Below are 13474 nucleotides of genomic sequence, written 5' to 3' on the forward strand. Positions count from 1 at the left end.
TCTCCCTCTTCTGTCGCATGCATCCCTCCTCCTTCAACCTTTGCCCCGGCTTTCCTTTAGCCCTCCTGGTGGCCGCTGCACATCATTCCCCTTCCTCTGGGTTTGCCCACATAGTATTGTGTAACGCAGAGTTAAAACAAGAGGAGCGAGCTGTACGAGCTGCGCATGCGCTGGGACCGGGCTTGTTTTGCTTTTACAGTCCCTGTACCCGGCACCCAGCGCTGATGCAATCAGGTGTTTTGGCCGGTTGTAGCAGGAGCTGGACACCCGGTAGTGCTGTAGGACGGCAGGTTCCCTTCACCGTTCCCCAGCGCTCCCCTGCCCGGTGCCGGCAGCATGGGACTGCAGTGGAGCAGCAGCGCCCCGGAGGAGCGGGAGGCGCTGCTAGGGCTGCCCACCTCTCCGGCCAGGGGCAGCCGGGTGTCCGGGCGGCGCTGGCTGGTCCTGGGACTCTTTTCGATGATGGCGTTCATGCAGGGCCTGGTATGGAACACCTGGGGCCCCATCCAAGGCTCGGCCAAGCTGGCGTACGGATTCTCCAGCCTGGACATTGCCCTGTTGGTGCTGTGGGGGCCCATCGGCTTCCTGCCTTGCTTCATCTTCATGTGGCTTATGGACAAAAAGGGTGAGTGCTGACCTGCAGGCCTTTGTTGATTCCCCTCCTCTCCTCAAATATCACTGTTTCGTTGTTGATCTCCGGTCCGCTGTTCCCCGAGACCCTGCCCGCTGACCTCCGGGCCCCAGTCCTCTACCCTGACTACTGCACCCTCGTCCGCTTTCTCTTCTACAGTCCTAATGACGACTTACCTTCCCATGCCCACTGGAACTATGTTAATGGCTACTGGGCCCAGTTACGTACAACTCGGCTTTTGAGCTTCCGACTGCCCCTTGTTTACTTAACTATAACGTTTTTGTGGTCTTTGAAAATCTAGTATTGGTTGATGACGACATCTTTAATTTGTAACAATTGATGTATTTACCATCTCATTTTGTCTGTTTATGGGTATATTCACTATGAGCTTACAGGCCAGAGAGGAGACGTGTTTCAAGTTATGATCTTTACTTTAAGAAATTGACATACGCTGATTCTTTTAGTTCCATCAGGACAGTGACAGCTAACCGTATCTACAAGACTCGGCAAGCATAAACATACAGTAGGCAGCGTTGTTTACAGCATCTTGGAGACATATGGCCACAAAACATATGGGATCCCATAATGTTTCTGGTTAAACTGTCCAAGATTTACCCATCGGTTGTCTTTTACAACGTGTTTTGAGTGCATCGCACCTCGTTGGCAAAATGTCCTTATTTTTTGCTTGCTTAACAGTAATCCATCTTCAACTCAAACAAAAGGTGACTGAGCAAAATGGAATGGGTTCTGAGGTTCTTTGTGCTGCCGGACATATTGAACATTTGTAATCAAATTTTTTTGTAATGAGGAACTCTTAGGGTGTGTGCAAACTGCTAAAAGTTGCGAGGGTTCTTCATTTTCTAAGTGCTTTTATAGACTTTAATTGACATTGGTATGTGCTTGTATCTTGTGGACCCCTTGGAATATGCTGTTCAATGTGGGTGTTCGTGCAGACCAGAGTTTGGAGTATTGATGTTGGTTGAGGTTTTTATGAAGGGAATAGTTATTAGTGGACCTGTATGTTTGGCAGTGTAGCCAAAGAGTAGACTTGTTTATCAGGTAGAGATCTGTTAGGGTTTGTTTGCTCGTTGTCCAACAGATGACCTGTTTTATTTAGGAAACAAACAGGCTGCCTCGTTGTTGCTCTGTGTGCACGTTTAATGTTTTTCCTACGAACTCCTTATTATTCTTATTTACAGCATTTCTAATCACTCTATGCTTATATATCACTACCTCACAACATCCCTCTCCCTCACTACCTCACTCTTTCACTACCTCACTCTCTCTCTGCTAATGCAATAGGTATCACATATGCAAAAAAAAAGCTAATGCCAATAGAAATGACAATGTCATTTATTTAGGGATACAAAAATGATTAAAAAAAATAATGGAGCAATACCAATAGCTCTACCTATAATATTGCCGAGACCATTGCATTGTAAATGCTTGTTATAAATTGGTGTTGGATTTCTTTCAAATTGTGTCAATTACTTATCGTCTTTGTTGGTGCTCTGAAATGCTGAACATGTTTCTCTAGTAAAGCCTGACTGCTCTGTGCCACACTACCAGGACTGATCTAGGGATTCTAAAGGACCTATTTGGGGTAATGTGGGAATATTGTAGAGGGAAGCCTAACTAGCCTCACTGCATAATACTCCACTTTTCTACATTAGGTCTTTATGTGGCATCCAAGTGGAACTAGAGAACCAATTGATCAAAATAGACAGTGGGAGGAAGGATGAGCCCGTTGAAAAAAATTCTTCAAACTGCTAATTTTTATTTATCTCAATTCACTCCAGTGAGATCTGGTCTCTGTTGCTTTAAAAGGTTCTGCTCAGCTCGACCAAGTGCATGGTGAATAGGAAACAAGATGAAGATAAGAACTAGAGTTGAGAGAATGAGAGAAGATTTTTCAAAGTGGCTTCCTCTCAGTCAGTTATCGTCTTACAAGTTAATCAGAGTGAGTAACTTTGTAGAAATGGGTGGCAGACAGAGTCTGAAGACTGTTGCATTGCCTTGGAAATGGTCTAGATAAAACTCTGTGTCCCTGTCGAGTTTTTCCAGAAGAAAATGTTATTCTTCAAAAGATGCAGGCACTTTTAGGGGAGAAGATGGCAGCTGCGTAGCGTGCAGGTCGCAAGCTCTGGAGTCTCCCAGTCGCTGCGCTCGTGAATGCCTCCCAATGCCGCTTACACCACCCTGAAGTGTCTTACCGCCAGTGACTTCTCGGTGTTGTCGACCACAGGCTGGTTAATCCGCCTTCCAGAATCTTACGCCGGTCCGCGTTGTTCAAGGTCGCCCTGGAGCTCAGGAAGAGCCGCAGGGCAGCAGCACAAGGCTTCCTCCGGGCGAGTGGAGGCAGTGTCAGTATATACGCTGCAGCCACACGCCCTGGAGGCTTGAGGATTGCAATCTCATCTGTGGAAGAGCAGCCAGCCACCATTAGCAACGGAGGAAGCCAGGATCCAAGAGTTAGGGGGACCACTGCGGGGGTCATTTGCTGCGGGTCAAGAGGGCAGGTATTAGTCGGTGCCCACGCTGAGAAAGGGAGAGAGTCCATAGATGCTGAGGAGAGGCGGACTCCTTCATTGGATTTAGGTGCTCCGTCTGGTCTAACTCCCTCTGCAAGTTCCCATAGAGGTCTCCCCATAGAGAAATCCAGGCAAGAAGTAAAAAAGAAAGGAAGAAAACAACAATAAAAAAGGAAGAGTTCCCAGGTCCCATATTCAGGATTACAACATCTCTGCGTTCTTTTTTCAAAGTACAACAATCAGTGCTTACTATAAAAATATAGAGTGGCTCAGAGTCAGTCGGGGGACTATATCTACTATGGACACATTAGCCACAGATATGGAGAGATGAGAGCAATCTGGGCAGGGTAACCCCCAAGAAAGTATTAAAGCCATTACTCCAGACGGAGCAAAGAACCGTAATGGTGATAGCACTCAAGATAAAGGACACAAAGATCATGGAGGGCATATACCAGTCATGAACATAACCCCCGACAATACGAATTCCGGGGAATCATTGGTTAGCTCTCTAGAGGCGATGTTGGGAACGCTAACTGCAGACATCAGGAATGGTTTTTCAGTATCAGAAGCAAACCAGCGCGAAATTTATGGGTTTTGCGAGACATTAGAAGAAAAGTTGAACACTATCTGAGGACAGAAATACTCGAAAATACAGTGGAGGAGTTAAAAGAAGACCTTGCAAGTAGTAAAACGGAGCTCCAGGCACTGCGTAGGGACGAGCAGGGCCTTCAGGAAAAACTGGAGCAGTTAGAAAATAATTCCAGAAGGAATAATCTGAGGATTCTAAATGTACGCGAAGGAAAAGAAAGGGAAGATTTAAAATCGTATGTGGTAGCTCTCATAAAAGCTTCAGTTCAGGTAGAGGAGAGTGAGGCGGACATTGCAAAAGACATACAAAGAATACACAGAGACCCCTTCTGGAAAAATCCAGGTAGAGTGAAGCCAAGAAAGATTCTCATTAACTTACAGACTTATGGACTAAAAGAAAAGATACTCGTATCTGCAATGAAACTAAAATCCTTGAAAGGCCCAGACTTCTCATTCGAAATAAGATCAGACCTATCGCAAGTTACTTTAGAATCTAGACAGTGGGAATTGGGCAAACGCATAGAGGACTTTAAAAAAAAACAGGGGCAACTGTACAACTTAAATTCCCCGCATCGTTACGAATAATGCACAACAATAAAATGCACATGATAAGGAACACAAGGGAAGCAGATGAGCTGTTAGAAAGCATCAAGGGAGGTGGAGGGGGAAGATGTTGCAAGATAATGAGCTGGTATTCACTACACATGCACACAGAATCTTATAGCAATTTTTTTGCGGGGCTGGGTGTTACGGAGCAAAAGAAAAATTTGGACTAACATCAAGTCCAAGAAGAAGCAGGGGTGGGTTCTCCATGGTAAGGTGTGGGGGGGATGGTAGAAGGGGGTCATGGGGTGAGAAGCATTTGAGGAAATCGAGAAAAAAAAATCCTCAAATACCTCCGAAAAATTAAGCAGAAATAGCACAGTAAAGATATGTCCAGATCCTAACTTGGAATGTTAACGGGCTACGTGTGAAGGGGCATAGGGATAGATTAATACAATATCTTAGAGACTCTCCTGACCAAATTCTAATCCTACAGGAGACGCACTTGTTAAAAAAGGAATGTGTCGATTTTTTGGGAAAACAAAGATGGGTACAACAAGTTCTATGTACTGACCAGAGCAGGAATGTCAGAGGAGTTGCCAGAACAGTGGAAAAGCAAGCAAAAATATGGGTGACACAGATGAAGGTGGATAAAGGGGGTAGGTGGGTTATAGCCGACGTCAAAGTAGATGATAGGCCATTAACGTTAGTAGGCTACTATGGCCCAAAGCACGACGGTTGCGAACCATTAAAAAAATCTGTGTGCTAATCTCTTTGAATTCCCTGGTTCAATAATTATGGGATGAGATTTTAATATTATATTAGACCTAAAGTTAGACAAATCAACTAGAGCAATACTGATGCCTAATTCACGAGCACTCCTAAAAACCATGATGAGCAAGCATACCCTGTGTGATCTTTGGAGAGAAAGAGCAGGAAATCTACAGGGCACATCCTTCCATAACAAGAAATATGGAAGTAGGTCTAGAATAGAATTCTTCTTAGTGGATTGTAGCCTCAGAGAGGATATCTCAGATATTGAATATAAGGCGGGCCAACCTCTCAGATCACTCTGCAGTTTTATTAACACTCAAAAACAGCACTAGGTGTGAAGAAATAAGGTGGACTTTAGACCGCACCATATTGGCTGATAGCGAAGTAATGAATAACTTGAAGGAAGAGTTTAGAGAATTTATTGAGATCAACAGGGGCTCAGCCACAAATGGAATAGTCTGGGATACCCTAAAAGCATTTTAGAAGTAAGATCACCAGTGTAACTGGTCATAGGAATAAGCTGTATAAAAGGGAAATTTCTTGGTTAGAGGATGAAATAGAGCGATTAGATACGGAGATAAAAAGATCAGATCTACAGGAGAACAAAGCGGAAATAGAAAAGAAGCAGCTTCTATTAGAGAACCAATTATCAGAGATCCTCCAAATAAGGATTAGAAAAAGGTGGGATGCCACTAAGCTAGCACATTTTGAGTATGGCGAGGGAGTATGAAAACTGAATAAAAACCGGATTAAGGAGATCAAGGAGGATCGGTCCAGAAATACTTTGAATAGCGAGACAGAGATCAAAGAGGCCTTTAAGGAGTTCTTTCGTATCTTATACATGGAAGAGAAGGACGAAATGGTAGATGTCGAGATTGAGGGCTGGTTAGCTGAATCTATTCAACCCATAGATGTTAATCAACAAAAAATTCTAAATCAAAGGATTACCAAGGAGGAAGTAGTTAAGGCCATTCAGTCTAGTAAAGGGGGTAAAGCGGCTGGGCCGGACGGCATTCCAATGGAGCTTTATAAGATCTTGGCAGAGATGGTATCCCCTCTTTTGAGGGAGGTAGGTGTCTTAGCATGTGCAATGTATTTTTCTGGTGCAGAGCAATTGCCCACCTGGCGTCAACACATACAGTGTCAATATACTAAGATACCATTTGGCACAGCCCTAAGAGGTAATAGATCCCCCTCCTTTAGGGATCTCTTTGACTGGTCTCTTCAAGAGACACTCTGAGCTCAGCTTCCATATGGCTTCAAGACTAATAGATCAGGACCTCCGCAGCAAGGGAATAGCAGGTTTCCAGTTAAAGGCAGGAAGGCATACTGTTCCTGGAACTGAAGTCAAGAAGCAGGAGACTGGTCATAACAATCCTGGTATCAATCTTTAGACCAGAAGGAACTTGGGCATGAAAGATAGCTTGACCAGTAAGCAGGTTACCGCAAAGATGTTTGATGTGGTGCTGTACAGTTCTGTTTTTACAGAGAATTCCCAATTCGTCATTGGCTGGGATTTCACACACCATGACCATCCATTCAAATATGTTTGTAGATGAGCATCCACCTATATATTGCAGCAGTGCAACACAAGAAGCTGTTGTGATAAATCACCTTCCCAAATGTCATGCCACTTACCCGGTTATACAAAAATGGATTGAACTGCAAAGCTTTTAAGGTCGCAATTACAAAGGGCCAGGATAGGACAGGGGCCTCTGTGCAGCAAATCAGGAGGGTTGTCAAAAAGTACTACATCCCACTCAGAGTATTTAACTCCTTATCACACCTTGCTATGCTGTACCCAGGGGAAAAAAAGCAAATGCTGAAGCATGTTTTTAGCACAAGAGCACCTGGGCCTGCAAACCCTGCAGTGCAGAGATTTCAGTTTTAACCGAACAAAAAAAGTCTTATTTAAAAGTCCATATGATAAACCCACCTCCTTAAAATGTCGCGGAGCATGGAAATAAGGCAGAGATTAACATCAGCTCAACACTGGTATAAACTCCTCTGCACATCAATACAACAAACTAATGATAAACATGATCGCCAACGACTTATTCCACAAATTCATGATGAAAGTCCTGAATCGGACAAAACTGCATTTTCTGACCGTGGAAACATAACTAGTGTATTAGGAATTTGCCCCCGATTTAGGATAAAAATCTAAAGAAGTTTCTAAGGTGCAACTCTGGCTTGTCCTAATTTTGAACCAAAACAAACAGTCGTTACATCTGGGTAGAGTTTGTTCCTAAGGTAATCTTCACTTAAAAGAAACAGCTGGAAGCAGGTGCCCAGCTTTCCATTCAATCAAACTTATGACCTCACATGGCACAGGGTTAGTGCCTGCGCAAAACCTCCAGAGATATTTTCGATAGCTACGCAAAACATACTAGACACAACAGGATACGAGCACTCGATCCGGACAATATTGATCATTGCAGTATGGCAAGAAGTAAAGCGATGTCAATAATATATTTATATACGTGTACATTTAAAAAGCATATTTCTGGGGAGGCTATTAGTAGCCTATTTTAAAGAGGTTCACAGTAGCAGTTACCTTTAAAAGAACTTACATTTGCTTCGAAATTGACCTTCACATGAGCTGGCACAAGACAGGACCATAAGTAACAAGGAGGAATAGGTGGCCAGTCATTAAAGAACGCATGAGTGTGTATGGAATTTCAGGTTTTCACATTTAACACATGCGAAGCTCATTTAGTCCTAGATTTATATTTGCAGTTTCGTGCTCTGCGTGGCTTTCGAAAGGTAAAGCAACACAACAAATACAATGAGAGAAAACTATACTACAACTTGTTGACTCTAGACACGTGGAGATGTATTCAAAAGTTCCCTCCATGCACAGCACACAACTACAAACAGTATTGTTTAAAGAAACGTGTATACAGGTAATGCGAAAACGTTGAACGCGTTTCTCACTGGACGTTCTGAGGATGGGATAAGCTGGCGACCCGTTGCACAGCATGCTTATCTAAATATAGAGAATCCACTCACTGGCGCACACTCACCTCTCCTCTCCCTCCCCATGCTCCGTTATACACCCCATGGTTTTCCTCGGCCAGACCCAATTCCTTCAGCCAGGAATACTGCGGCTTGTTGATGAGTAGGGTAGACATGAGCGCAGCTGAGTGCCTGCAGCGGAGAAACGCAAGCTTTCTGCAAAGGAAGAGCCGCCTGGTGAGAGCAAGGCTGAGCTGCTGCATGGTGAAGAGAGGAAATTTGCCATAGGCTAATAGTACAAGTTCATATGCAGACCCGCCCCCAACATGGATGCAAGCTGATTGGGAGCGCGGGGCTCTGCCCTCAACTCAGCAGTACATCCATCTGTAATGAGACAGATCTGTAGAAACAGACAACGGACGACCGCAACATGCGCTTCATGTCTAGTGAACCTAGCAGCCATATTACAACTTCAGAACTTCGTGAAATATTGAGGTAGTGACTCTATCAAGATCATGTTCTAAGGAACCATCGGAGACAATAAGTAGGGAATTTATTTTAACGTGAAAGTGTTTTTCCATTGATTAGCAAGTTTGTGTGTTCGGATGTGTTAGTGGGCCAATGCTAGACTGAGTCAACGGGAAAAGGCATGGATGACTGAGTACATTGATGAATGGACGCGCGAGAGCGCAGGTGTTTGTATCAAAGGAGGAATCGTCCCAATGTTTCAAGGTCCATGCAATGATGTACTGCTCCAGTCCAGTTTTTTCTTTGAATTCTGGGACTTGTAGCCAATGCAAATTGTAATGCAAATGTCAGTTTAAATAGCAAATCACATTAGGCTTTACAATGAAAACAAGACAAATATTAGAATAAACCAATGACGTTTTATCAAAGATTTTAACTCATTACAGAATGCAAAATTAATGGTTATAGTCAGTCAATTAGTCTTTTAAATTAAGAAGTAGCATGTAGCTCAGATTAGAATTCAAATAATAAAAAAGCAGAAAAGCATTGTTTGATTAAAATAAAATAAGTCATAAATCCGAGGTCAGACCAACATCGTGTTGCTGCCTAGAGATCCAGGTAGAGTGAGTGTAACACCCCCAGCCAAGACTTATTTTATACTGCTCTGCCAAGTACCATGCATCAGGTGCTAGACTTATGCATTTTAGTGCTGGTGTGTGCATCACCGCACTGAAATGCATTAGTCACTGTTAGAAATGGGGGTGTCTTGTTGGCAGAGGTAGGTACCAAAGTCCAAATAGGGACCCTTGCTTCTAGTCAGAGTAAGGGGGATACACTTCTAAAATAACCCCTGCTCATCCCCTTGGTAGCTTTGCACGGGCAGACAGGCTTATCTCTCAGAGGCAGTGTGTAAAGCATTTGCGAACACATACAGTAATACAGTGAAAATACTACAAATGGACACCACACCAGTTTAGAAAAATAAGTAATATTTTTTCCAAACCAAACAAGACCAAATTACAAAAATCCACAAAACAGTAATAAAAATATGACTTTCAAATGGTAGAAATAGTTCAGTTCAAAGCAAAGTGCAGATGTGACATTTTCAGACAAAGTACCTTGGATGCGTCACGCAAACAAACAAAACGGGCAGCAGGGAAGGTGATGCGTCGGTTCTTTACACTCAGGGAAGGTGATGCGTTGGTTCCTTGCTCCGGGAGAGGTGATGTGTCGGTTACCTAATGCTGCGCAGGGGCGGTGATGCGTCGGTTCCTTACCAGAGGGGAGGTGATGCGTAGGTTTCTTACTATATGGGGAGGTGATTCGTCAGTTTCTTACTGCGTCACCCAATGATGTGACAGACCTGGCACATCAATGCGATGCGACGATCCGGGACGATGCATGAGTTTCTTCCAGCCGCACAGCAGGGCTTGCGTTGGAATCAGTGTGGTGATCTCAGATTTCGGAGATCGGTGTACTCGATGTGGCGTGCAGCGATTTCTCGAGCCGCGGGCAGGCTCTGCGACGATTTCTTCGGCGATGCATTGGAAACAGGTGCGAATGCGTCACACTTCTTATTGTTGCATTGCTTTTCCAGCTCCCAACAGCCAGAACAACCTCCAGAGGCCCAGAACAGCTACAGGCACCTCTTGGCAGGTCAGAACTCCCAGCAAGGAAGTTCAAGGGAGCTGGGGGTGAAGTCTTTGTGTCCCTGAGACTTCAGAATAGGAGGCACGCTCTTCTTCAAGCCCTTGGAGATCTTCCTCAAGCAGGGGACACAGCAAACAGCAAAGTCCCTTTTCCTTTTCCTTGGCAGAAAGTAGCCACAGCAGGCCAACCCCAGATAGCTAACAGCACAGGGGCGGTATTCCTTGTCAGCTTCTCCATCTCCTCTCCTTGGCAAGGGTTCCTCTTGATTTATTTCCCAGAAGTGATCTAAAAGTCTGGTGTCTGGGTGTCAGAACCCCAAAAGTCATACCTTATGTACTCGCGGAGTAATCTCGCAGGGATGACGTGAACAACCTCCACCGTCCCCACCTTTCCCTAGTAAAGGAATGTATACTGACCATGGCAAGCATAGGACCTGGGGAAGGAATCCTAAAAGCGTGGAGGAGATGTCTTACGTGAAGACCTGTAGGGGTGCGCCTACCGATGCTGAGGGAACTCTCCTGGGAATCACCGGCTGGATAAGGGATAAACCATATGGATTAGTGCGTCTGCCCTTCCTTCTCCCGGAGTATTACACATATATCACACACACCAACATCAGGGGTACTGCCAAGGGGTATATAGTCACCTGGAGAATGTAATGATCAACAGAGATGAGAAGTCTTCCAGTATAGGTGAACAGGACAAACAGGAAGGTAGTTTGTGAGCATTCCTACTCTTGGTTTAACAGAAAAAGTAACAGTGGCGCTCCTGCGTGAGTGTGGGTTAAAGTATAGGCGGCAACGCGCTCCTGCGCGTGCCGCAATGGCAGAGAAACACAAGCGCTCCTGCGCGTGTGTAAGGAAATGTGGAATGCAGCTAAGCGCTCCTGCGTGTGCCGCATGGGGGAGAATAAACAAAGGCGCTCCTGCGCGAGTGTAGGTAAGGTTGAATACGGTTACGCGCTCTTGCGCGTGTCGCAGAGGTTGAACAAACAAAGGCACTCCTGGGCAAGTGTAGGATAAGGTTAAATACGGCTATGAGCTCCTGCGCGTGCTGCAAAGGGTGAACAAACAAAAGCTCTCCTGCGCGAGGGAAGGGTAAGGTAAAATACGGCTACGTGCTCCTGCCACAAGGGTGAATAAACATAGGCGCTCCTGCGTGGTTGTGGGACAATGTTAAATGTGACTATGCGCTCCTGCGCATGCCACAATAGTAGAGTAACAAAGGCACTCCTGCGTGAGAATGAAACAATGTTAAATGCGGCCACGCGCTCCTGCGTGTGCCGCAATGGTACAGGTAGCCCCACGCACCTGTGTGAGCGTGGGACCAGAATTGTAACAGCGTGCTCCTGCGCGTGTTACCGGTGGCAAGAACACACCTGCGCTCCTGCACGAGTGTGTGTGAACCAGGATTTGCCTGTTCACTGATGATGGTGAAGGATTCTCCTGCATGGGAGTCTGCAGCTGGTATCCGGGCAAAGTTCAGTACTTGAAGCACCATCAGGTTGAGCACCGCGGACTTTTATGCGGTCTCACCTGGTAGTGCATTGTCAGCCGACCTGATGCACTTCCTGTGCTGAGAAGGCTGCACCGCTAATTGGTCCTGAATTCCCTGTTGAAATGCCCCAACACGCGGACCTGTCTACCAACATGCACACTTTACTAGACCTGCCCAGAGTGGGAGCCACGACAGTGGGCCCCTCTTTTCAAACAGTAAAACTCTATGTTCTCTCCTGGTCCAGGGCTCCAAGCCCAGGCCAAACCAGACAGAAACACCAACACCACAAAAAACATAGGCACACAAACAAACATACAGAGGGTGCAGCCACCACCACATCGAACTGCCCCGCCCTCCACCACCAGCACATCCACAGACACTGCAGCCACCACCACACCCACATGCATTTCAACCACATCCAGCACCTCCACAGGCACTGCATCCACCACCACACCAACATGCTCCACAACCACACGCAGCACCACCTCAAACACCACACCCACCACCACATCACATACACCACCAGCACACCCATATGCACCACCACCACACCCATCACTTCCACAGCACACCCATCCACACACACAGGTAGCTTAGAATATATAACCAAAAAACTCACAATCAAGCAAACAACAGACACCTAGTAAGCAAGATACACCCAAACATACACGATATACACCAGACCCACAATCAACTGCACCCTGAACAGACACATGAAATCCCTCTACCTCCCAAACCCAACTCCCTGCTAAACACCCTATCCATTTTCCCATAGAAGATGTCCTATTTACCCTTTCCCTAACCCCTTCTAAATCACAACCCACCACTAGCAAACACGAATCTACCCCTTCCACACCTCAACCCACCCCTTCCACATCCCAACCTACCCCAAAGAAATGCAAATCTACCCCTTTCACCCCATTGTACTTCATGGACTGCCATTTGGCTTGGATATTATTTTGAGAGCCTTATCTCTTTTTGTGGAATATAACCATACTTCTGATTTCACCAAATTACTCATGACATTATTTTTCCTTAGCAATTGTTTGATTCCTAGCACTGTTTCTGGGTAAAATGTGAAGTGCTTATTTTCCTTTACCATAATGGCAGGTAATATAACAGGTAATTTTAATGTCTACTTGGTTAAGTGCATACACTAGTTAGCAAAGTATGTGATGGTCATTTAAATGCAGGTGCAGGCATTCATCATTGTAATGTCCACTTTACTATTTGTTTCATCTTGATTACTGATATGTATGAATAATGTTGTGACTATTGAAATTGCATACAGTACAGGACTTGCACTAGACAAGGGGAAATGTTACATGGAGGTATATGTTGAAAATTTCTAATTTGTGACTGACAATGATTTTACTGTTAATTTCGAAGGTAAAGGTTACACCTTGTGCTGGGCCGGACAGGCCATAGCGAGCACCGGGCATTTCCCTGGCGGGGCACCAGGGTAGGGGGCCGATTTTGTTACAGGGCCGTATTTGCAGCATAGCTGCAATATCGTCCGCTGTAACGAAATCGCCCAAAACGGCAGTGTCAAACAGCTCGGCTGCACCCCCAACTCCCCCTGGGGGGGGGGGGGGAAGGGGGGCAGGGCGGCTAGGCACTTTGCCAGGGCCGGTTGTGGTTCCCAATGCAGCCCTGACCTTTGTCTAGTGCAATTTCTATAAAATGTTACATTGCACTTATCCCTATGATGTGTGCTGCATATGGTTTTAATATGGGAATTTTAGGAATTTCTTTAAACACACCTGTATAATGACTTTCTGATTTTTATTTGGATATCATTTTTTGTGCAAGTTGAAGTGTCTATGTTTTTTTA

The 13474-nt window shown here is 45.2% G+C and overlaps 1 protein-coding gene across 1 annotated transcript in view; it reads right to left on the bottom strand.

Annotated features, from left to right (window-relative positions):
• The window catches only part of ALDH7A1 (aldehyde dehydrogenase 7 family member A1), a 295831-nt gene extending 287397 nt beyond the window's left edge, over positions 1-8434 (bottom strand). The window contains exon 1 of the mRNA XM_085632694.1: positions 8094-8434. Within this exon, the coding sequence (XP_085488820.1) occupies positions 8094-8288 (195 nt within the window). The 5' untranslated portion in view covers positions 8289-8434. The remainder of the gene's footprint in view (positions 1-8093) is intronic.
• Positions 8435-13474: the final 5040 nt, after the last annotated feature.

The sequence above is a fragment of the Triturus cristatus genome, chromosome 2_1 (genome assembly GCF_964204655.1).
Source record: "Triturus cristatus chromosome 2_1, aTriCri1.1, whole genome shotgun sequence".
In the NCBI taxonomy this organism is placed as follows: Eukaryota; Metazoa; Chordata; class Amphibia; order Caudata; family Salamandridae; genus Triturus; species Triturus cristatus.